Here is a 27,251-nt window from a genome sequence, read left to right as displayed (position 1 = left end):
ATTAATATGTTTCAAATATATGCAACACTATCCCCTAATTGCTAACAATGTGTCTGTAAGAATTCTGTTTTACTTATTTTACAGGATTGATTTTAAAATTCCTTTTTGGTTAGTAACATCATCTGTTTAAATGTAGCTTTCAGATACTTACGGTGTTCTTCCTATGTATCTACCACAACAGAAGGGCTCTCCCCTCCTAGATCTTAGAATCCAGTTTAAGAAACAAGGCCAGGTGATACAAAATAATTAACATAAGAAAGTCTTCAAAGAAGGTGAGTTCTTTTAAATAGGTTAAACAGTACTCAATTTTTAGTTACTCTGTATATTTGCTCAGAAAATGACTTCTTTGAGATGATTAGATGTTAGAGCTCATTCCAAGTTCAACTGAATAATGGAAATTAGTAGCTCTCTCTCCTCTAGGCCTTCCCCAGCATTCTCTTCAACTATAAATGTATTATAATCTATGAAATTTCATATTAGTTTTGTCCTGTGATCTCCTAAAGGCTCCTTAAAGTATCCTCATACTCAGGGCTCAGTACAATGACTAGCATATAGGAGATCTTTAGTGAAGAAAAAAAAATTATTTCATGAATGCTTTATTTGTCTCCTTCCCTCTTTATTTCATATACTGTATGGTACATTAAAATCTGAATTGGTAAGCCTAGAAATGGTGGGAATTTGATCAAGTCACTGAAGCCTATTTCTCATATCTTCATTTCCTATTTCCACATCCCCAATTCGGTAAACCATTCCAGTAATTTCAACTTGTTAGGCAGCTATTTTGCACATTCTCTGAGGAATTATTTGTTATCTAATTGCTCATTCACATCCATAGTCTAGCTAGTGCTTCTCATATGACAATGATCCTGATACTGAGAGCATCTTACATCCTTTATTATTTTCCAAAAGGACAAAGAAAGATTACCTCTAAGTTTCATTGTCTGTGTTATATTTAAAATGACATCCTAGACCGTATCATGGGAATAGAAACCACTGGCAAGGACTCCAAAATTTGTATGAATCTCTAAATATTTTAAGTCCATCTTGTCTGCAGAATAGTAGAACCCAAAGAAAGACAAGCAATTTCTAAGTCTATTCTTGGGCCTTTCTTTATACTTCAAATTTTAGAGAATTCCCATCATAAAAACCTTACAATGATTTGTCTCTTCCTATGCTTGGGTCTTTTCCATGTGCAAGGTTCTATGGTGGCCTCACATTAGAATCTCTTTAGATGTCTAAGCATCACTTCTATCTGTTACTTGCAGTGAAGAAATCCAATGGTAGGCAATGAGGGGACTGGCTGACTCTGTAAGGCTCAATGACACACTACATGATGATAAAGTTGAGTCGGTGCTCTCCAGTCCAGATTCAAAGAACATAACTTCACTAAAAGAGGCTGGCTTGTATTATCAGGTGATTGTAAACATTTGGCCATCTATAAACATTCTGATATTAGAAAATATATAGACCAAGGAAATTTGGCACAAATAGAAATAATACCTTTGCTGATCTCAATTCACTATTAGAACATGAATTAAGTGAAATATATCCTGATTCCTCTGTTAATGGGAAGGAATCTCAGAAAATCTAAAACTTTATGTAGGAAGTCATTTTGGCTGCCTTTTTGGTCACAGTTTTCCTAGACTAACAGTATTTCCCCTTCCTAGACTTCAGCAAGGAAGAAAGAACAGTACGAACTTACATACAGAGAATTAAAAGAGCATATTTTTGTACAATGACACATGCTTTTATACTTTTTTGTAATGGGATTCTACTATCATTTTTTATGGAATCCAGTCACGAAATACTTTTGCTATTTAGCTACCTGACCCTCTTAAGAAGTCTGACTTTAACTCTAAAATATTTAATATTTCTAGTTCTAAAGCTTTTCATATTAATATCAAATGTCTTCAGCTCAAATATTATGTTTGTAAGGTTGTCATTAGGAGCTTTTTGTGCCTCATACATCCTCTGTTTATTCATTCATTCATCCTGTCTTTCATGCCATCTTTCATTGTGTTCAACCCCTGCTAGGCATGGCGCTTTTTCCAGGCACTGAGGATACAACAGTGAATAGCGACACTCCCCATTTTAACATTAGCCAAAAGTTAGGAAATTTTAGCCCATACATTACCTGCCCTAGACTTTAGATAAAATCAAGTACACCTAAATCAATGAGTTCTTATTAAATACTTAATGTGCCCTGGGGCCGGTTCTCAAGATTATGTCAGTTTAAAAGTTCTGACAAATCTAAGGTAGCTATGGCAGGTATTGCTATCACTCTGTTTATGTTGTTTCACTATTTTGCAGAAACTACCAAGAACATTAAGCATCTGACAAAGGATCCAGGACTGGGAAAACTTGAAACTTATATTATCTCAGTTTCTGAATCCCATAGGCTCCAACCCAGGGATCTCTAACACTCTAGCACAGAATGAAGCAAAACGTATTATATTCCTTTTATTAAATGCATTAATAAAACTGATTAGAGTTGGGGGCACCTGGGTGGCTCAGTCAGTTAAGCATCTGACTCTTGATCTCAGCTCAGGTCATGATCTCACAGTTTGTGGGTTCAAGCTCCACATTGGGCTCTTCACTGACTGTGTGGAGCCTGCTTGAAATTCTCCCTCCCTCTCTCTCTCTGCCCCTACCCTACTTGTGCGCTCTCTCTCTCTCTCTAAGTAAATAAGTAAACTTAAAAAATTAAAAAAGAACTGCTTAGATTTTACCACTAGAAGATAAGGACATTGACATATTCTTGATATTCATAGTCAAAGTATAAAATTCATATTACATAAGACCAAGAAGGCACGTGCTAGTTCTGCAAGCAGAATCGGTTTTCCCTTCTAGTACATCAAAAAGTTTTATTTAATTCCAAAAATAAATACATACAATTATTTTTTAGTGTCTTACTGAGAAATTAGGGCAGCCTTAGGAAATCACAAGGATCTCTGACCTCAAGAGATCACATCAGAAAGACCAACATCCACAGTATCCAACCAAAAGAGACAACATAATCTAGAGCAGGGGTCTGAAAATCCTTTCTGTAAAAACCCAAACTCCTTCACATCCATTTTAGGCTTTGCAGACAGTATGGTCTCCCTCACAATTACTCAGCTCTGCCTTTGTAGAGTGAAAACAGTCATAGACAGTATACAAATAAATAAGCATAACTGCATTCCATAAAACTATTAAAAAAACAAAAACAAAAAACAAGCAACTAGCCACATGTGGCCATAGTTGGCCAACCCATGATCTAAGTAGATCTGTATTCTGAGAAAATGTAATATTTCTCATTTTTATTTAGTTTCTCATTTCTATTTTATGTCTTATCAAATACTGAGATAAACTTAAGCATATACCTTAAACAATGGAAAAGATAAATTTTTCATTAGGTATCATTTTTAATAAAGAAGTTCTGATGAAGAATATCCCCCCCCAAAAAACATTTAAATGCTATTTTTTTCCTATGTTGATAGGCTTTTAATCCTTGTTCTACATTGTATATCACTCTCCTTTGTTTTATATACAGTATAGTGAGTACAATTTAAATTTTTCTTACTGCTTTTCCTTAATCTCCCTGAACTGTGTACAAAAATATTCTTAGGGTCACTTGAACTACGTAGGGACATGCCCTACATCAGTTGGCCTCAATCTGCAGTTTCTTTCCAGTTGATATGTACATTACCATCATTATCCTATATATTAGGTGTCAATGTCAGTGTGTCTCTTTCTACTAATCCCTTCTATGTCCCTACTTCCTTTCACCAGAGCTCCTTGCATGAAGTCAGCTCTCAACTGAAAACTGAATGAGGATTGAAAGACCCACATAACCTAGCTTCAGGAGTTACACAGAAGTAACCATGAGCCCAGTATTAAGTCCCCAGCCCTTTGAGGGAGGCCTATATTCCTCTTCTGGGAACATGGACTTTACAAAGGCTATTTTCCCCAATACTCAAAAGCTTGCCATCTTATTTCTTGTTGTTGTTGTTGTTGTTGTTGTTTTTTGGCTAGGTTCCAGAACACAAAGTTACTGGAAAATCTGATTAACAGGTAAATGAGGAGTTTTCTTAGTGTAGTAATACCTCTTTATTTTCAAAGTACTTGTAAAAACTGACATGAGCATATTCTTTATTGATTTTACTGCTTAAATTCACTCTGTTCCACTGTCACTAACTTTGTCTAAGATAGTTTAGCAGAAGGATCTCATCCTGTACCACTTAAGAATCTTCTAGGGGATCACTGGAAAACAGGTCTCACCAGGTCTCACCCTGTAGTTTTCTAATCATTAAGTTTGGGAGACAGAGAACAGGCATTAGTCATTTTTGGTTTGGTTTTGTAGTGTCTTAAGATTCACAGGTTGTTTCTCAAGTTAATCAAAGGCTAAGCACCCCTAGATTCCTATATCCACTTTCTTTCAGATGCCTGCATAAAGAATAAAATATGGAGTGGTTTACACAGATACTCTTCTCTTTTGTGGCACAAAATTTTGCACATAATAAATGTGGAATTATCCAAGGACTTTAACTTTCTCTTCTTCGAAGAACGCCCTGCAAGTTTAATTACACATGGCTGCATTTCAAAGTATACACTTTTTTTGATGATCTCACCATGTGGAAAACATAGTAAGGCTTTAGCCTTCAGTGTTGAGATCTTTTTTTCTCTTTTTCTGGGTCAACTCTTGTGTCTTAAATGACTGTTTTTGGTAACTGTGAAACCACGTGAATGTTATTGTCTTTCTCTTGTTTATAGCACCAGAAGAATGGGCCACAACCCGCTCCAGCCTGAAGGCACCACCGCCAAGGTCAGCCAGAGGGGGATACAGGGAGCACCCCTATGGTAGATATTGAAGGTCCTTCTCACCCGTGACCTCACCTCAAAGACAATTCATAGCCTGTGGTCTCCACATAAACAGCAACAAGACAAGTAATAGTCCTTTTTTTTTTTTTTTCCTATTATAGGGATAACTGCTCATGATTTCTCCCATATATTTCTTGTATTTCCCCCTATACTGTTGGCGTGACATTGACACTAGTATTATTTTACAAAACGGACTAAAAAAGACATTGGCAAGCACTGTCTATAAACCATTCAGTAGGATGATATTCTCCTGGTTGTTTTTCATTGTTGTGTGTAATCTTTTTTTTTTCTTTTTTTTCTTTTCCTTTTTTTTTTTTTCCTTAAGAAAGAGCATGAATCTGTTAACAGATTTTGAGTCTCAATCAACTAGCAAAAACTTTGTTTAGGGTTGCTAAAAGACTGTAATATGATTTTTGAACTAGCTGATAATAAAGTTGTAGATAAGATGTTTTAACCTGTCTTTTAATATCTGTTAGTTAGATGAAGATGTTCGATATTAAGTTTGTAAATTTAATTTTAAATGCTGTTTTAATGGAGTTGAAAACAAGCAGCTACTGTATGTATGTAGCTAACTGAATTTGTTCAGTGTTTTAACCTGTATTTGTTAAAAAAGAAAAAAAAAACACACACATAAAGTTCCATGTGTAAGCTACTCTAAATAGGAAACCACAATTTGTCAAATATGTTTGCCATAATTTGTCAATAAAGCTGAAAACTTTTGTAAAAACTAAATTTGGAATTACTTGTTTTCTAGCTTTAAATGCCTGCTTTATTTCTTCTTCAAGAGATGCCTAAAATGTTTTCTATTTAAAAATTACAAAAATGAACCCAAGCCTGTTTTAAGATATTTGTGTAATACTTAAAAACTGTATTAATAACTTATGGTTGTTAAATAATTTAAAAGTTAACAAACTAAACTGTTACATGAATCATGGTTAGTAAACACTAATGTATAACATGTTAATGGAAAAAAATGGATTTAGAATAATAAATGGATTTTAAACTATCCTCTAAGCTTTATCTTGCTAAACACAAATTCTGATTGACTTGTTTGCATTAGCATGTCTCTCGTGAGAAAGAGTAATGGAGTATAAAGAGGTAAGAGTACCACTTACCACTGTCTAAATGCCTAGTTCTTCAACCTTTGAGTTTCCCCGCACATTAAATATCCCATCCAACATGTAAGCATTGCGTAGATTCACTTTATTGTTTTCACTCAAAGGAGTGCGTGGACTTCATTTGCGTAGTTTATAACAATTTGTTTTGACAAACAAATCATCAGTGTCACTGGCCAGTTGTTGCTATTCAACCTCAAAAACTTTATTTGTAATTTTCAGTGCTAAATATCACCGCCCTTGAAGGCAGTTTAGAGGGCTGATATTTCTTTTGAGACTATCAGACTTGATGGCTGATGATTATTAAGGAAATATGTCGCAGGACTCAAAGGATGACTAAACGTTAAACAGGTAACACTAATAGTAACTCTGTAATTTTGCCTATGCAACAGTAATGTTAAATATTCTCAGTTATTAAGTTCCTGATAGTTAAAAAAGTAAACCTACAAAAACTTAACAAATAGGTCTATAGGCTATTAAAACAACTAATTAACATTAACTAGAGGCACCAAAATTATTTTACAATATATAACCCTCAAGGTAATAAACAGAACTAAAATTAACAATAATAGTAATGCAACTCTTGCTAACATCAAACGTAATCTAAATTTTGATGGAAAAAGAAAGCAAAAGACTTGATGGTAGGGACGAATGCCAAAACTGTTCATCTTTTAAATACAGTTTTTTTGTTTATGGTGGCTTTTGTCGATGTGATTGGTTTACTTTTTTGCTGCTAACCAGCTTAGGCATATTGCTGTTCAGTTTTTGCAGCTGGAGTTGCATGCTAATAGTTTTATGAAGTGTGTGTCTGTCATTGATTAAAATTGTAAATGTTTGCCTTGCACAAAATGCTGTTGAGTTATATTTAATTTTCCTTTTTTATTCTTTCTCACTATTTCAGGTATCCACAAGCAAAGAGCACATAATTGAATAGCAGATGTGATGGACTAAGAAGGATAGAGGTAAGCTTATTTTTTATCCTCTCCGAAATAGGGAGATAATCTATACCAACACGGAGCTATGGCAGTGAGCTAGGACACAAAATGCCACTTGTTGAAATACTGGAAAGGTTGAGACTGTTGTGAAGGAATGGAGTTATTTCTATCTTCTTTGAAATAAAGTGATCTAACTCGGTATTTTCCTGGCAAGGCTTTCTGAGCTTATTCAGAAGCTTGTCAAATGAAACGTGAATTAGTTGTTAATCTTCAGCCTTTTTCTTTGCTACGAATTACTGTATATTGCCTTTCCCTAATTGTACGAAGGAAGAGTATTCAAACCTTTAATCTGCATTTAAGAGAAGGAAATCACAATTGTTGGCTGAGATGGAGGGAGTGGGAAAGGGAACCCCATAACCAGCCTGTCGCCTACCTTTTGTCAATGAGATAATATTTATTAACATGAACATTTATTTAGTCAAATACAAAAACTAAACTTGCTCTTATTTTCCCCAGTTATTTCACTGGACTTGTCAATAAACTTCTTGTTTCTCACCTGCCATTCTATTTGATTCAGCAAATATTTACTGAATTCAAAGCGTTATAGGAAATTGAGACTTAATTTCTGTGCACAAGTAGAAAACTTTAGCCAATAAACCTCAGACTGAAAACAATGTAAGGGCAGTTATGAAATCCACAGACTGACTTGAGGCTCAGAGAATTGAAATGGCCTTGCCCCAGCGTTTAAAATAGGGGTAAAACCCCAAATTTCTCCTTCTGGGCCTGGTCTTCTTTTTACTACACAAATATCTATGTAGCCTTAAAATACCATGTAGCCTTAAACAAGTACCATAGGAGCAGTATGAGAGAGCCTGGAGATATCTTTATGACTAAAGGTAGGACAGAAACTAAGGGACCCTGAGATGAGAGGGGTAGCCTGTCCATTGATGAGGATCAAAGCGCCACCTGGTGAAGGGAATAGGCTGTGTAACTTCATGGAGTCCAAAAAGTTCAGGAAGTGTTTGAAAGGAAAGCAATGGACCCTGAGATCCAGATTCATGAAGGCACAGAGGTAAGGTCAAATCAGGTGGCTGTCCTTGAGTGCTATGTTAAATTGTTCAGATTTTATGTGAAAAATAAAAGGAAGCCACTTTTGGTTTGAAGTAAATAATCAGAGCTAAGGAAAGTATCCCAAAGAACCACGGCAAACCACACTTTTTAGTCATTTTTATAATTACTAACTGCCTCTTCATCTGGGAGAACTTTTCTAAAAATTCAAACTGTTAAGATAACTATTTAAAACTGCAGGTGCTTCAACTAATCAAGTCCCTTTGTTAAGCCGCAGAATGAAAGATCAAAAGTTACAGAGAATACAGTTCTGAAATTTCCTTTCTCAGTAACATTCCATACCTGATTTGACTCTTTAAAAATGTTACTGGTTTTATAAACCAAGGGGAGAAAGAATCTCTAATCCAGATATCCTGCAAAGTATTCTCCTTTGATCCTTTTCAAACAATAGGCTTGATCTTGTAAAGCAATGAAAGAGAAACCAGTCACTGTCTGTTATTAGTTTGATATATTAATCAATATGTTTTTGTGTCCACTGGAATTCTTTTATTATTGCTGTTGTTGTTTCATCACCCTGTGGCTTTCTCACCATTCAGGCTGTATCTTTGAATGCATTAACTCAGGGCAGGGCTGTCAGAGCAGAAACATCAGTGCTGATCAACAGAAGAGAACATTCTTGGCTGCTGAATTAAAAAGTAAGAGTTTGTAAAGCACAAAAAAACATGATTTGTGAGAAAGCTGATTTTGAGTTTCAAAAGCCTGCATTTTGAGTAGGCTTTAACTAGCACATAAAGTTATGTGTTAATAGTAGACTCCAATCGATCAATCAATCAGCGATTCCTCCACCAAACTTTGACTCTTAAAATAATCAGAAGTGAATATAGGCTTCTCCAGCAATGGGGAATGATAATTCCCCTAAGTTAGTGGCCTTTTAGCAGAAACCTTTGATAGAATGAAACTGTTCAGAGTGCCCAAAGGGTGCCTTCTTGTCTTGTCAGTATCCCACAATGATGCCCCATCCCAACGTCATCCCTTCATGACATCACGTCTGCTCTTACTAGTTTCAAAGTGCTGGCACCCAAAGATGGCAGGCAAGAGCTACCCTGCCATTGATATACAAACATTCTCAAGTCTGACATTCACTTCTGCAAGTCATATAAACTTGCATGGCAAATTAAGGTTTATAAATGATAGTGCATTCCACGTAAGTGCAGCTTGAAGTTATCCCTGTGTATGTTCCAGCATTATTCAGATAATGCTGGAACTCTTGGAACACTGATGATCCTGTGACAGGTAAGAACTCACCAAAACACCAAAGGTAGCTGGCTTGGACACTAAACAAAATATTATAAATAGTAATAATAGCATTAATATGGAATATGGTCTTTGTGCCTGCTATTTGTCCAAAAGAAAGTTTTACTACACTCAAGTATGATTCAATCAGAATCAATCTAATGCAATTTAAGAGACCAAATAGTGCTTTTAGGTCTTATTTGTACTATTTAGATCATTTTTATTTTCAGTATATTAATGGAACTAAGGCCATTTAGCTTAATAACAATTGAAGCACTAACAGTTTTTAAATAAATTTGACACAAATGACATATTAAAGGTTCCCATGAATTCTTCTCAGGGAAATAGTTTGTTTTCAAACTGTATTATTAAGAAATTATTCTTGTGCCTTTAGTTCTTCACTTAAAAATAAACCATTGTGAAAACCACAAATGTCCCTTAACTCTACAGCATTGTCTCTCATTATCTCTATGTCTCTTGGTTAACATAATATAGAAGTTTATATGTTTCTGGGTGCCTGGATGGCTCAGTCAGCTAAGTGTCTGACTTCGCCTCAGGTCATGCATGATCTCACAGTTGGTGGGTTCGAGCCCCACGTCGGGCTCTGTGCTGACAGCTCAGAGCCTATAGCCTGCTTCAGATCCTGTGTCTCCCTCTCTATCTGCCTGTCCCCTGCTCACACTCTGTATCTCTCTCAAATATAAATAAACATTAAAAATTAAAAAAAAAAGAAATGCATAGGTTTGTTTATGGTGTTAAGGGACTAGAGAATAGTGATCAGTAACCTGAGTTGGCCGAGTGTCAGGTACCAGTGTCAGTATCAAGAGACCACCTGTTACTGAAAACTCCATTCACTTGCTACTCTTGAAGGTTCTATGGGAATGTTTAATATTTTACTGCAAAAAAAGTGTGTAGTACATGATGAAAATATCCTATTTATGTGTTTTCTGAACATATCTTCCAGGCAAGGTACTATCATTCCCACATAAAAACTTACATGAAACATCTGTGATCCTTACAGCAAGATTACCCCTATTTTATAGAACAGGAAGTTGAAGTCCAGAGGTTTAACTAATGTCACACAAATAACACATAGCAAAGCCAATATTTATAACAAACTTTGAAAACCCACACATTTTCCAAAATGGTGTGGTGATCTCCAACTTTGAATGAATTTAATTGAAAAGAGAATCTAAAATCTGATAACCTTAACATAATTTCTATTCTATAGAAATATGATAAACATTGACTTAAAAAAAGATTATGATAAAGCATTTTAACTTGAAATGCATCTTGACTTGGATCTTTCCTCAAGCTTGTCATTCTTTCCAAAGTTCTGATTCCATCATAGAAAAATGTAGATGAAAGCATACCACATTTGTTGTAAAGCATGGCTACTATCTTCGGTAGTACAAATGAATTCATTTATAATCTAGATTCCATTTGACATTTTAAAAAACACTCACATGATTAAATAAGCATGAAAGCAATTTCAGGCTTTTATTATTCAATATATAAATCAGGACTCAGCTTTAAAGTACGAGAGTCAGTTTCAAATCGGAAATATCTTTGTATAATCCATGAGGTCATGTGTTAACACAAGTGAAGGTATCACTCATTGTTAAATATTTTTAAATGAAGTATTTCCTGATGCCAGTATAATGTGTAGCATTTCTAGTTTCCTACTAAAATATCTGAGTTAACAGTAAAATACCTGTTCTTGTTGACAGGCAGGCACTAGTCTTCCATATTCACCAGAAAGATAAATTTCCTAGTCTCGTTACATAGAATTTATTAATTGGTACTTGAAAGATCACTTACAGTGAGAGAAAACAGGTCACTCTACTAATACGCTGTTTTATATCTCAGTCTCTTATAATTTATAGTTGGGCAAGTTGAGAAAACAGGAGAGGAAGCTCTCTGATTCATATACCACTGGATGCCTTAACAATAGCCAGCTTATCTGACTTTATCAAAAAAGTAAGTGCAGAATGAGCTATCTTAAAAATTGGGAGTGAGCTTCTAAGCACTAATTTAGTTAACATTTCTGTTCCATCATGTTTCATACTTTGCAGGAGGATACAGTGAATGGTCTACTCACAAGAGAAATTTGGAGACTCTTAGATCAGATCTTTGTAGAGCCTCTGGTAGCAAATGTCAGCACTAGACATAGATTTTCTGTCACCTCAGTGCCTCTCAGGATGACTTCTATCAGTAGGAAAATGTTTCCTCCCCTCTGTCTCATTCTCTGTCTGCCCTACCACGTGTATACCATATTTCCTATATTCTAGTCTCTTAGCCTGCCATTTTTGACATCAGGACATTTTTCACCTTCTCTGATATCATCTTGCCCCTTCCTTCCCAATGCCTTCATCACTTTCCCAATTGTACATGGGTACATGAGAAAACAAAAGAAAGGCAGTTGATGACTACTAGGGAAAGAACACTGTCCAACCTATTCAGCAGATTGCCATGTTAAGAAATGTTGTCTTTGTCACAAAACCAGTATGCCCACTGTAAACCAAAAAGTATGCCAAGAAAAAAAAATCACATTTAATTAAGGCAGATAAATAATGACCATTAGGATTTATATATAACCTACTGGTCACAAAATCTTGCATTCTTAGCTATAAAGGGGAGGCAATAGGTGAGAAAATGTCTCCAATTAGTCTAAATTCTCTGTTTCAAAATACAAACCTTAATATTAGAAAAAAACATACTAATGGAATTTACTAAGATTAGTGCATAATATCTGTGACTGGAATGGAGCTAGTTTTAATGTCTTTAAATAAGGAAGATTATATTTACATGTTGCATAAAGATCATCTAAATGCTGAATTTTTAAGCTGTTTCTTTCAACTTGCCTGTTGGAGGTTTAAGAATACAAGTTGACTTATTGACCACTATATAGTATTTAGAACTAACATTGAGAACATATCTGCTGCTTTATGCTTTCTTATAAAGGACTAATTTAAAAAAAAATTTTAATGTTTATTTATTTCTGAAACAGAGACAGACAGAGCATGAGTGGGGGAGGGGCAGAGAGAGAGGGAGACACAGAATCAGAAGCAGGCTCCAGGCTCTGAGCTGTCAGCACAGAGCCTGACGTGGGGCTTGAACTCACAAACCATGACATCATGACCTGAGCCGAAGTCGGTCGCTCAACTGACTGAGCCACCCAGGCACCCCAAAGCACTAATTTTTAAAATAAGTAATACCACATTCCATCAGAGAAACTTCTCTGGAATCCTTTTATCATCAATAATCCCAAAGTACAAATTGGTTTAACTTCTTAAAGACCTTTTTTCATTTCTAGTAAATAAATCATTCAGATACAAATAATGGTATCTTAGAATATAGCAGAATTGCCAATGAATTGGAGTTTTTTGATATATATATATATTTTGTATATATATATATATATATGAGATTTATATATGAGTTTATATATAGAGATTTATATATATATACACATATATGTGTATATATGTGTATATATATATAAAAGAGAGAGAAATATAATATATATTATATATATAATATATATTATATTTCTCTCTCTTTTTTTTTTTAACAAAGTAATTCATACTCAGGGTTAAAAAAATTAGAATGTATGATACAAATATATAATGTAAAAATCCAAAATCTATAATCCTAATCCTCAGAGACCACTCTCTTAATAGATTGGTTTATATGCCTTTTTTTTTTTAACCTTTATTTATTTTTGAAAGAGAGAGACAAAGACAGAATGTGTACAGGGGAGGAACAGAGAAAGATAGACAGACACAGACTCTGAAGCAAGCTGCAGGCTCTGAGCTATCAGCACAGCCCTCTGCAGGACTCAAACTCACGAACTACGAGATCATGACTTGAGCCAAAGTCACACACCTATCCGACTGAGCCACCCAGGCACCCAGTTTATATTCCTTCTGATTTCCTTTCTCTTCCTATTCTTCTTTCCTTCCTCTATTCCTCACCTGCATGTTACTTATTTATTCATTTGAAATGGGATTCTGCTGTATATACACATGTAATTTTAATTTTCAGTAGAGAGCTGAATTTGGTTCTTTGTGAAAAAGTGAGCTAATACCTATTTCCATAGGGCTGATTTGTTTGTGGAGGATTAAAGTTGCATTGTTTATATTATGAAACTTTAAATCACAATAGAGGCTCTACATTGTAAGCAAAGTTACTTTAACTTGCCAAGCTTCAGTGTTCTTAGAACTAAAAAGGTGATAATAATACCACTACTCATAGTATGGTGAGGTATGTAAAGTCATACAGGTGTGGTTATATCCTCCCCAAATTTAGTTAATATTTTCCCCCAAATTATTTTTCCTTAACTAAAAATTTTAACTTTAAGATATCTTCATGCTGTTTATCAAATGTGTAAATAAAAGCTAGTTTGATCCAATACCAATACTTATATGATCCGAATCAATTTGTAACTTAGATGTTTCTAAAGTAATCTTTACTGGGGTGCCCGCGTGGCTCAGTCCTTTAAGGGTCCAACTCTTGGTTTTGACTCCGGTCACGATCTCACGGTTTGTGAGTTCCAGCCTGTGTTGGGCTATGCGCAGATAACATGGAGCCTGCTTGGGATTCTCTCTCTCTCTCTCTCTCTCTCTCTCTCTCTCTCTCTCTCTCTCTCTCTCCCTCTCCCTCCCTCTCTCTCTCTCCCCCTCTCTATTTCTCAAAATAAATAAATAAACTTTAAAAATAAAATCTTTACTAAAATAATCAACTAGTGTAGGCCTTAGACTACAGATGTAAAAAAGGTTGTCATTATATTCATAAGCAAACATGTATTGGATATCTTCACAACAGGTATTACATATTTATATACAAGAATCTTATAATAATGTTGCAAATATGTAGTTCACATTGAAATAGGGGTAAAAATGAAAGTGAGACTAGTGATAATTTGGTACGTTGTTTCAATAATAATAATAATAATAATGTGAAGAAAGAGGCATTTGCAATCATGGAATGCATAAGACATGTCAAGCACAGCATTAACTATTTTGAGGAATAACTTTATATCTTTCTCAACAACCCTCTAACTGAAGTTATAGGGTATCTTCATTTTCTAAGTGAGAAAACTGGGCCTGAAAAAGAAGTCATCTCCCCAAGTTCACATCACTGGGCAGTGGGGTAGACTCTAAACCCAGGCAATCACAGAGACCTCATCCTTAACCTCTGCATTCTACTGTTCCCTCTCTGTCTTTGATGATAAATTTTATAGTAAACTAAGTTTGAGAGGAAACCAAAATGCAGATGTGTAATTCATTCAAGCTAGGAAAAAGGAATTAGAAGAAATTCTATTATGAATTTCTAAACAATTTCTATATACATAAACCAAAATATTCAGAATAGTTCTTTTCCCTGAGTTTTCTAGAAAGTGAGTCTTGTATGATAACCCTAAACTCCATATATGTTGACCCTGACCATATTTATTTGCTCACCTTACTTAAATGGAATCATGTGTATCTAAGTTTAGAAGTTAGCCTTCAGGGAGACTGAGATGTCCTAAATAACACAACATAAAACTTCAATGAAAAATGAAAATAAACTGGAAAAATGTATTTCTATAAAAAATAGTAACAGTTAGTTATCTGTTTACTAATGGCATGCTCCATTGTATTGATTTGTCTCAATCTATACAACTGCAAAAATATATGGAGTTTTCCTTTATCTATATATCGATGATAAACACTACTGTAATGTCTTTTATATTTTATTATACTCAATGATAGGACACTGGATGAAGGTGGACCTGAGGACAAAAATGATTTAGAAAAAGCAGGAGTGCAGCTAGAAAGCTGAGAAAGACCCATTAGAAGTACGGGGAAGAAAGAGGTAGCAGCATGAAACATGAGATACAGCACTCCTTATATCCTTCAGGGAACGTAATGTCCTGAGATCTAAAATTTTCATAAATCATCATCATGTGCAACTTATCATATAAGGCAATAACTTCAGAAATTAAAAACATGCCTTCCCTTTAGAGAAAATATAGAACATTTCTCTATTGAATGTATCTGGGACTTCTATTATCTGTTAACTTCTGTATCTGATTCTCACAGACCATTGCACTCGCCCTTCACTTTCACCAGAAGAGTGTTTCAGCACTTTGGAAAATTTCTGTGTGTCCAGTGTTGAGTCAAGAACAAACAGGTGTACCAGTCTTTCACAGCATATGTTAATTTAAATTTGTGCAAAAGAAAATTACAAATTATTGCATATCATGTAACTTCAGAATCATTCAAAGATGTTAAAAAATAGTACTAAATCTATGAATTCCAAGGATATGCCAAAGTAATATTTATTACACTGCTTTATAATCATATTGATGTTTCAGAGATACTGTCCTCCAATCTATTAAAAATCTTGTCATTTGGTATTATATACATTTATATATGGATACAGAGACAGAGACAAAGAGCATATTGAATAAAAAATATAGATTTGTTGGAAGTATTAACTCCATAAAGATTCTCAGTAACAATTTATGATTTGTTATATTTAGATTGTTAGGAAGACATCTAATGTAGGATTTTATCAAATGTTAATTACTAATAAGTAAAACTTGATAATGAGTTGATTTGATTGCCCAGAAGTAGGAGAGGACCACTAATTAATGATCTCAGGGTTTAAGGCCAAGGTATTCATGTATTTATAGTAATATTCGAATTATTTACTGAATCCACATAGTTTTCCATCACTCTTTCTATTAGTTCACTGTATCACTCAAGGAAACACTTTAACCTACAAATTAGCCTAGAAATAATAGCCTGTGACTAAATGAAATAGAGTCAAAAGAAAGTGGTTTTGTGCCACTTGACAGCTAAAAAATATTCAGTGTATGCAAATATAGTCTGCTGAGCTAAATCCTTTCTAGCTGTCACAGAAGAAAAAATGTCATCAAGAGCAGCATCTTGGTTTAAAGGTATTCAAGATGTCTTTTGAGAAAGACTACCCTGGCCTTACCTTTCTGTAACAAAAATCTTTAAAACAAACAAACAAAACAAACAGGGCACCTGGGTGGCTCAGTCGGTTAAGTGTCCAACTTTAGCTCAGATCATGATCTCGCGGTTCATGAATTCGGGCCCCGTGTTGGGCTCTGTGCTGACAGCTGGGAGACTGCTTTGGATTCTGTGTCTCCCTTTTTCCTGCCCACCCGTGCTCACACTCTGTCTTTCTCTCTCTCAAAAATAAACACTGAAAAAATTTTTAAAAAAGAAAAATCTGTGCCCTCTTGGAAAAAGGCATCAGGTTGTTGGTTTTTTTTAACTTAGATAGTATACTGGACCAGACTGATGGGATATATTTATCAAGTATAACTTAATGAATAAATATTTATCAACATACTTCATCTATTTCTGATCCTTGTATTTCTTATGTAATATTTATGATTACGTAAGTTATATTTATATGTAAAATGCTAATATAAGTTCACACATAACATATTTTTATCTATATACCTATCTATTATGCCTTGATACTTTTAAAAACATTTACAATAATATTGTATTTATCATAACAGCTCCATGAAGAAAGGTCAAATTTCCTTATCCTCGTTTTAAAGATAAGAAAACAAAATTTCACAGTGTTGAAAGGTTTGTCCAAAATTGCATGAAGTCTAAATGGTGGGATTTGGGCTGGGACATTAACCTCTCCAAAATAACCATCTTGGAGACAATAATCTCTCCAAAATAACCATATTAGTGGCCAGTGGCAGAGGAAAGAACAATCAAGGGTGAATGAGAACACAGTTCGTGTGCAGTAATTATTAAAACATTTTACAATAAAACATATGGCCAAAGTATTGAGACTTATTTTTACCTATACATAAACATTTACTCATAAACTTACTAATTAATATTTAGATGCTCCCTAAACACATGCCATAATATTGAATACTTTAAGGAATAGCCTATTGGTGTCAGCTACATATTAAATTACTCAAATTGAGACCCTAATGATTCCAGAACTGTACACTGAGTTTATAAAATCTAAATTAATATTTTTTCTGATTTTAGCTGGAAGAGAATTGGAATTGAAATTAATTAAAAATGTAAAATGCTAAGTAAGAAATTAATGGAAGCATTCTAACTTGATTTATAACATATCAAAACTGCAACTCCATTTCTTTAGCATCTATGATTAAAAGAACTTCAAAAGAAAACAAAATGGATTATTATCCTACCACTAGACAAGAATTAGCATAACTTTGGCCATTGTTTTTCTAGTACTTATGTTCAGTCCCATCTTTAAAAAAAAAAAAAAAAGGGACTTTATGACTACTAGATAATTGAGATTTTAAATGCTCTGTGAGTTTCAAAATCTAATTTTGGCTCAATTTGCAAAGGCCAAAAAGAGTCACTGCAATTTCCTAATTTTAAATCAAGCACTCTTGTTTTAAGGAAAAGATCCCAGAAGGTTTGAGTCTAAATTATACAGATCATCAGTTGATCTTGATTTAATTTACTAAACAATTTCATTTAGCAGTGCAAAGATTTGGGCTTCTTTCATAGAAGTATAGTCATCTGAAGGGATTCGGGTATTTAGCCCATAAGTACCAAGATCAAGAAATGCACTTTTTATTTATTTATTTTTTTTTTTTTTTAAGAATATATATGTGACTAGGGACACCTGGGTGGCTCACTTGGTTGAGCATCTGACTCTTGATTCCATTAAGGTCATGATCCCAGGGTCGTGGGATGGAGCCCCGTGTCTGGGTCTATGCTGAGCATGAAGCCTGCTTACGATTGTCTCTGTCTCTCTTTCTCTCTCTCTCTCTCTCTCTCTCTCTCTCTCTCTCTCTCTGCCCCTCTTTCCTGTTCTCTCTCTCTCTTAAAAAAAAAAAGAAAGAAAAAGAATATGTGACTAATTAAAATATTAGGGCTTATTATATAAATATAATACAGCACCTTAAGTTGCAAATAGTAAAATAAATACATGTAGTGGATGATGAAATGATCCTTGCTGCCTCCCTTCCCCAAGGTAGGAGAAGGAAGGGTCTAGGAACATAATATAAATGAGAGATGACTTTAACTATGTCTATGATGTCCACACCAAAAAAGTTAAGATATTGACAGGCTACAGAGTATTTCTAGATTATGCATATATTTATAAAGAGAAATTATTCGATTATAATGTTTGATAAATATCTAAATAAACATTATTTCCTACTCTTCTGAGGCTAGGTATGTTTTCAGTGATTTTAAAATATACCATAAATACTTTATTTGATTGATTTTCTAATTAGACTTCATTACAATAGTATTATACCTATTTCTCACAATAACCTTGGTTGTTAACATTAATATATTACAGTTACCGTCAATTTTATAGAAAGGATACATACCTCCTTTCTCAAATACTTTACATATGTAACTAATATTTTTATTCTTAATATAAGGACCATAGACAACATCAAAATATAATTAACTTATCAGACTATTGATTCCTAAATATAGTACTGGTTTTATTTATCTTTTATTTTCTTCAATGTAAAATATTGAAATCAGAATTTGGGAACAAAAATTTCAGGACAAGGAGTAGTTCATTGATTTGTAAATGACTATGCATTGTAATGGAATTAAATTTCAAAATCAAATTATTGGAGTACAAAAGAAGCAGTGAATGATCTTTATGATTAAAAATATAAAAACAAAACAAGGTCTTGCTGACTGGTGTAGAAGACCGATTTCACAATCTTTAATTCTGGGTATACTGGTTCCTTCAAAAGATATTCAGATCTTACCAGAACTTAAGTAAATGAGTAAGATTCATACTGCAAACTGTAATGGAATTTATATAAATTTTCTATTTTCCATGTCATATATTTCCCAGCACTGAGTATTACTGATTAAGCCGTTTTGAAAGTTTCTTTTCTTTTCTACTTTAAGACAGTGAAGTTTAGAAAGTTGAGTGATAATCAGTCCAAACTAGGACATTTGCCAAAGTCAGCCAACAAACTACTAACTTTCTGTTCCACTTTGCATTTATGGAGAATCTAATCATTACTTTTAAGTGACACAATTCCTTTCACGTTTCAAAATATGTCCTTATAATGTACTTAATAGAAAAAATGTACAACATAAAACACTCAAGTACCATCCAGTAGCTCTGATTACATTTAACACCAATATTTATATATTATGTTAACATAATGACACACAAAGTTTATTCCTGATATTTTATTTCCTAAAAGTATTTTCCTCTACTCTAAGTTTTGACATATGAAAATCAGCTATAGGGGCGCCTGGGTGGCTCAGTCGGTTAAGCGGCCGACTTTGGCTCAGGTCATGATCTTGCGGTCCGTGAGTTCGAGCCCCGCGTCGGGCTCTGTGCTGACAGCTCAGAGCCTGGAGCCTGTTTCAGATTCTGTGTCTCCCTCTCTCTGACCCTCCCCTGTTCATGCTCTGTCTCTCCCTGTCTCAAAAATAAATAAAACGTTTAAAAAAATTAAAAAAAAAAAAAAGAAAATCAGCTATAAAATAACTGGGGAAACATACTATCTGAATTTTTCATTGGAAGTTATATTGAGGATTTATTATCAGTTAATCTACCAAGCCCACCCAACACATTTAGATTTTTATGTCACGTGTTACTTGCTCAGTATAGCTTCAGCACAGACTAGAAATGAATTTGAATATTAATTAGTTTCTAACAGTATGTAGAGTTTGAAAAGGTGTATCCAGTTAAGTTGTAATGAATTTAGTTTTAATATCAGGTAATGATACATTTAAAAATCATAATAAAAGTCAATCGCTCTGCCAAAATGTGTCTTAATGTGCTGTAACACCACACAGATGTATTTATTACAATAATGAGACTGTAGTGCTAAACTAATCAAATTCAAATCAATTCGATTACATATGTTTCAGTGAAACACTATTTAAGAAACACAAAATAAACTAAAAATGAAAGGTTCATTGACTTGTAATCAAAAGCAGTGAGATTTAATCCTCAATCAACCAGGTGAGAAGTTTGTCATTTTTCACTTGTGTTTTTAGTAGGGAGTTGTCAAGAACATTTAACATCTCTTGAACTTGCTATCTCATTTGTCCTTGTTTATGAACCTCGTGTCCTTGTTTATGAACCTCGTGTAGTTATGAACCTCGTGTATGAACCTTGTTTAAACCACAGGACAGGAAGAAGAGGACAGCCACAGTTCTATTAAAATATATACATCAGCATTTGCAAATACTGTGTGTAGTGTTCAAGGATCTGTAATTTGCAAAGGAAATTCGCAATATCTTTCATGTCCTCGGTTCTTGTTTTTTGTTGTTTTTGTCTTTCTTTCCTTTTCCTGTGTCTGATGGTGCCCAACCAATTTGGAACAATAGTGAGTACTATTAATTAACTGCCCTAGAGTTGGAGACCAATCAGGACTCTTATCAGAAGAAAAACAAGTGAGTGATATAACACTGCTATATCCAAATAACTACAAAAGTCAGAAATCACTTTTTCTCATAAATTCTAAAGTGCCAATCTTTCAGTGAAAGTGTCTTTTTAGTAATTTCACAAAACTTCTAACAAAAGAGGGTGCTGACTTAACACATTTTTAATCAACCGGCGCTTTCTGCTAAGTCTTTATGTAAGGAAAGTAGAAATATTAGCAGGTAAAAAGTTATAAGTTAAGAAAGTCCTTGAAATATAAAAGCTGAGCCTTTCTTAGAATAATAAACCGTCTCACTTTTGACCTAGTCTGACCTGGTCATTTTTAATTTTAATCCTATTTTGATCTTCAATTTGAAGGCAGCAAGGCTCAGGCTACATAGATCATTTCCTTCCAAAGTTTGATTTTTCTGTCACTTCACCAGGCAAGTAGAAGATTTTTGAATATCAATATGTGTTCTATATTGCCTAGCTGATAATTTGAGCTACTGTTAGAATTCTAGGAATTTTTTATTGTCGTTGAGGTTCCATTAAACTTAGTTCTCAAATAGCTTCTTAGAGTTTATTCATCAAATAATTCAGGGTGTAAAAGTAGCACATAAACATTAATTGAACAGCCATTAAGCAGTATGACTGTTTGTTTTTGGTTGATAGAGGACATAAAGTTCCATACCCTGTGGTGGAAAACAATTAGGTCTTATGACGAACACGCCATTAAATATACTACTACCAGACTTAGACCAGTTTCACTTTACAGAATGGCAGTCAGCCATAGTTAGAAGCCTGCCCAAGTTATAGGAAGTCATATTTTTACTGTCATGACTTAGCTGCTTATAAATATTGTAGTGTGCCTCATGCCTTATGCTAATGGCAATGACTAATGGTTGTCATTATCTTCATTCAATCTCATAAAAAACTTCCTCAGGAGAGACTGATCATAGCTACAATGCTGCTTAAAGTTAAACTGGTTTTCTAAAACACAGAATATAAAAAGCACTTAAGGACAACGGGTTGGATGGGTAATTTATTTTGTTTTGAGTATGTCTGACAACTGCTGCTGCTGCTGTTAAATTTGCCATGAACTGAATTGATATACCATATGGGAGTGCCTTAGAGATGCCTATATGTGCGACTGCATAATGCTTTAAATTGTTCTGCTCATCTGGGACTATAGGTGAAGATGTATGATAGAGAAAACAAAAGAAGGAATAAATCTGACACTGAAGTTCAATGTTTTAAACGATGGAGGTGAGCCCCCTCATCTGTTTGTGATTTCATTTGTGCACTCTGCTTACAAGACAGGTACAGAACACTTTGTTATGTGCCCAAAAAGAAGTGCTTAAACGGATGAAGCAGTTCTTTGCATCTGATAGAAGCTAAGTGGGACATTCAATGAATGTTATAATTCAATGAGCTATAATCTGTTATTCTTCCTAGCTATGATAAAACTATATTTTTACAAGGAGTGTACATTTTAAGGTGCAAGAGCACGGAGTTGAACTAGGTTGTAATTCAGGATATTGCTATTACCATAGTAATGATAGTAACAATTACTTATTCAGTGACTAGTTTTTTTACCTAGGGCTTCCTACATTGTAGCAGCATAGCAGTGATATGCTGATTGTCTTGTGTACACAATTTTCATGTGCCTTATACCTTCAGAGCTTGAGGTTATGAATTTCTGTGTCCCAGAATAAAATTAAAACAAAAATCAATCAGGAAATATATTTTGTTGAGAGCTTGTGATGAATAGTCACACAATCTTTGTTAATATGGAGATGGGGGACAGAAAGTTCCTGAGGAGAGGAAATGTCATCCCCTATACATGACACATCTTTATGGAGCCTGTGTCTGAAGAGTTACCTTAGTCATCCTTCCCAATACCACCTTTTTGTCTTATTGTATTTATTTTATTATTATTATTTAAAAAATAATTTGTGAGGTGCCTGGCTGGCTCAGTTGGAAGAGCATGCAACTCTTAATCTCAGGATCCTGAGTTCAAGCTCCATTTTGGCTGTAGAGGTTACTTAAATAAATAAACTTAAAAAAAGCCATTTGTTTCAAGAGTATAAATTACAGTGTATATATATATTTTTTATGAGACAGGAAACTACATAAGAGATTTCAGAAGGTTTCTCTTGAAAGTAATTAAAATAAAATTTAAAGGGGCACCTTGGTGGCTCAGTCGGTTAAACATCAGACTTCGGCTCAGGTCATGATCTCACAGCTGGTGGGTTTGAGCCCTGTGTCGGGCTCTGTGCTGACAGCTCAGAGCCTGGAGCCTCCTTTGGATTCTGTGTCTCCTTCTCTCTCTCTCTGCCCCTCCCCCACTCGCACTCGGTCTCTTGATCGCTCTCAAAAATAAATAAACATTAAAAATTAAAAAAAATAATAAATTAAATTAAAAAAGAAAAAACATTAAAGTGCATTTTCCTTGACCTAGCCAGAGAGACTTTAGGAAATTCTTCAGCTAAGTTATAAATACAATGCAAACATCAGTGACTCCTTTTTTGTCTCACAGGAGTTTGGGAGAAGGCAGCAGCATTATTTTGTGCCCATCTTGAAACTGACCCAAACATACAATCTTTTCAAAGAGTTCCATGTAAATTCTTCTGCACAGTTTCACACTCCCTTAGGAATTTGTTTTCAGCTAGAAAATATAGTATAGATAAGGTGACCATGCACCCTGGTTTATGCCTGTTTTTCCAGTGTAATTATTTTTTTTTAACGTTTATTCATTTTTGAGAGACAGAGACAGAGTGCGAGTGGGGGAGGGGCAGAGAGAGAGGGAGACACAGAATCCAAAGCAGGCTCCAGGCTCTGAGCTGTCAGCACAGGGCCCGACCCGGAACTCGAACTCACAAACTGTGAGATCGTGACCTGAGCTGAAGTCAGACGCTTAACCGACTGAGCCACCCAGGCGCCCCTATTCCAGTGTAATTATTAATAGCACCACCTTTCATTCTCAAATGTGTCCCAGTATGGATGACTAATTATGGTTAACTTTATAAATAATAATAAAATGTTAATAATAATAAAATAACCTTTATTGGAAGCTTGTCATTTGTCCAATACTGAAATGCTTTCATGTAGAGTGAATTCTTCACAACAACCCAATGAGGGAGATATTTTATCGCTCCCATCTTACAGCTGATTAAACAGAGACAGAGAGACTGAATAGCATGGCCTCCTGTCATAGTAGGCAAACCTGAAACTAGACAAAGGTCTGACTCTTTAACAACATAGGCCAGACGATGGTACAATGTCTTCCTATTTGCTGGTTGATATGAGTAACTTGGTTTTACTGAATACAGTCAAAGATTATCAAGACTTGTAATTTATTATTCTTCCTAGATGTTATAAAACTATATTTTTATAAGGAATGTGCATTTTAGGATGCAAGAAAAGAGCACTGAACTAGGTTATAGTTCAGGATATTACTATTACTATACTAATGATAATAGCAATTATTTATTCAGTGACTAGTTTTTGTACTGAGGGTTTTCCTTGTGTTTTCTGACTCTTAAATAGCTCTGTGAGGCAGAACATTTCAACCCCACAAATGCATATGGATTGCTTTAGCTATGAGCCCTAAATTGGTTCAGAGGTTAAAAGGAAGATTGGGGATCATTTCATTTCAGCAGGCCTCCCCAACTCTGACATTCTATGACTAGATTAGATGTCTCTGGTAGTAACTGGTTATCAGGCTATAAGGCATGAAATCTGTATGCTGAAGAAAATTTGGAGGGGGAGGGTGAAGAGACTTTCTTAATAACTCATATTTATATTAGCTATCATGCATTGAGTGCTTACTAAGGGCATGCACTTTATAAACTTGTTTCTTTTGTTTTTCTCCTCACCATAGGCCAAATAAGAAGAGGATTTGGATTTGAACAAATGTAAGTTTGAACTCCACTATGCTAGAATTATAGTATCTTTCTATGAAACTCTCTAGGGCTTGCCCTAATTCAGACACTTTTCTGAAGGCCAATATTAAATAAAGATGAATAAATAATATTTGCTTATAATCAATTTTGTTCCACCACTGTGTAAAGAATATGAATAGAAAAGCAGATATGAGCGTATTATATAGAGGTTGTTGCAAGGAAATTCCTTTTTCAGAAAAGAAGTAGAAATTCTTCCTCATGCAGAATAGGTTCTGTGTGCTGCAGAGAACAAAGTAAATAGAAGTCTGTGCCTATACCCAGAAGATGCTTAAAATTCACTTGGGGATTTAAGAATATAAATGTATAAATATGGATTATATGGATTATATGCTATTATAAGATACCAAATCATATAGTGTAATTTGAACAGTGTTTCTTAACTGGGAGTACATTATGTGTGGTGTGCTTTAAAAATACAAATGCCGAGACCATATTTGCATTGATTTAATACGTTTCTGAGGTTGGAGCCTGGAAATGTGTATTTTTTAAACTCTGCAGGTGATTCTGAAGTGACTATGAATAACAACCACTGATTAAAATATATGTGGAACATATTAATATGTTAATTATGCAGCTTAAGAAAGAAGAGGTTAATCTGGGCTGGGATTTAAAAGATGGCTTCATAGAAGAGGTGAGATTTGGATGAAAAGTCAGATATGGACAGAAGGTAGGTAAACCGGAACTTTTTTTTCTTTTACTCTTAGCTCAAAATGAAATCTTGCCTTTAAAGTTTTCTTCCTGCATTTGAGATTCCTATTGGATTACTTTGGAAGAGATAATACAATTTGTACCACCTGGAAATGTTCCATTATCTTCTGATATGAAATTCAGGTTTAAAGTCTTGCTTGAAAGCTTATATATTATTATGGATTAGGTATTGATATTATATATATATATATATATATATATATAGAGAGAGAGAGAGAGAGAGAGAAGAGAAAGATATTTATATATATAGATAGATAGATATATATATATATGTATGTATAGAGATTATAGATTATGCTACCTTTAATAAAGAATTTTTGTCATAATTAGTAAATGTAGTTTAGACTGCAAACTGCCAAGGACAAATCTATATTTTATTCAAATATGAATTCTTAAATCTTTATCATAGACGTTGGTATCTAAAATATGCCTATAACATATATTTGTCTATTGAATGAGTGAAGTATTTAGGTTTACTCAGTTTATTCATTCCACCTTGTTTGTGGGGAAAATTCCAATATTCTCCACTTGAAGGATCAAGCATTTGATCTATGAAGGTTTTGGTTAGTTTGGTATTTTGTTTCTCGACCCAGAACCAGTGATCTGGCAAAGACTTTCAACAATCGTTACTTTATAAAAGTAAGCTTTTAGGCCTTTTCTTTAGCAATTAAAAAGATGGAAGGGAAAGAAGAAAAGTGGAAAAGGCAAAAGAGTTGTAAGCATCTTAGCAGCAGGAGGCATTGTCCATGTATGTTTGTACCCAGAAAAACTGGTAAACCCCTATTTTCAGACCAGGCTCTCCACGGAGGACAAAATTGCCAAACCTGTCAGTGGGAAGGAGCGAGCCTTTACAAGCTTTCCCAAGCTTTCTGCAGACCTGCTTTTTTGTAGAATAGGGTTGCTTTGCCATTGATGTGGTTTGGGGTGTTAACTGTTTTAAAGGCGTGACTGCCAAAAAGATCACTTAGAAACTTTATGTTGCCGCATCGCATCTTCCCAACACCAACCATGCCAAGTTTTCTTAGCATTTTGTTAGTAATGTTGTTATTGTTTTATATATATATATATATATAAAGAAGATATTGATATTCCCCCAGTGGAATTTTATAATACTTTTGGAAACAGTTTCCTAGGGGAGAAAATAACAGAAAGAAGAAAGAATAAACAGAAAACAAAACACAGATGAGAAAAGAATATGGTGACATGATGACAAAGCTTTTAATTTATTATTCATGTATGTCTTGGAGAATAAAAAGGAAAGTGAAGGCATTACATGGTGTTTAGTTGTGGACATGTATTTGTAAAACATTTTTAACGTGAGACAGCTGTGACAATAAGGGCAGATATTTATTTTTGGTATTAGAGAAGGGACAGGTAGGATCCAGAAGGAGGAGCTTGGGTAGAAGCAGCTCTCACAGAACAGGATGGCTGTGAGCTCAGCCTTGGTACCACTCAAGGGAAGTCCTGATTGTCCATCCCCATTCTTTCTGGTTCAGACATGGCTCTAGGCTACAGGGGCTTTAACAAATGGCCACTCTTCCTTAAAGGACCATTAGATGGACTCTTGAGGTGACTATATTCTGTAATAGACACATGGAATTCTTAGGTTAACCCAAACCCAGAACTTCCAGATTGCTAACTGGACTCTTAGTAACCATACCGGCTGCAAAATAACCTAAGGATCTGTGGTTTGAAAAATGACTGGTACCTGGCTCAAGGTATATATCTACTGATCATCATATAAATAGCTGCACTTTTTTGGCCTCTCCTCTCCCCTCTCCAGCTGTCACATGACTGCCTCATCCCAGACAAGCCTGATTATCATCGGCGAAAAACATTCCAGCATAACACATGATTACAAAATTCATTATAAGCAGTGATTGAATGTGAACATATCTAAAACAGTTTAATTCATA

At 34.6% G+C, this 27,251-nt stretch overlaps 1 protein-coding gene across 2 annotated transcripts in view; it reads left to right on the top strand.

Annotated features, from left to right (window-relative positions):
- KHDRBS2 (KH RNA binding domain containing, signal transduction associated 2) overlaps nt 1–5,251 on the top strand; it is a 590,557-nt gene extending 585,306 nt beyond the window's left edge. For both annotated transcript variants that reach the window (XM_042985303.1, XM_042985304.1), the window contains one exon: nt 4,753–5,251. In XM_042985303.1, coding sequence (XP_042841237.1) covers nt 4,753–4,850 — 98 coding nt within the window. In that variant the 3' untranslated portion in view covers nt 4,851–5,251. The remainder of the gene's footprint in view (nt 1–4,752) is intronic.
- The last annotated feature ends 22,000 nt before the right edge of the window (nt 5,252–27,251 follow it).

This window comes from Panthera tigris, chromosome B2, assembly GCF_018350195.1.
Source record: "Panthera tigris isolate Pti1 chromosome B2, P.tigris_Pti1_mat1.1, whole genome shotgun sequence".
In the NCBI taxonomy this organism is placed as follows: domain Eukaryota; kingdom Metazoa; phylum Chordata; class Mammalia; order Carnivora; family Felidae; genus Panthera; species Panthera tigris.
This window is presented reverse-complemented; position numbering and strand designations above follow the sequence as displayed.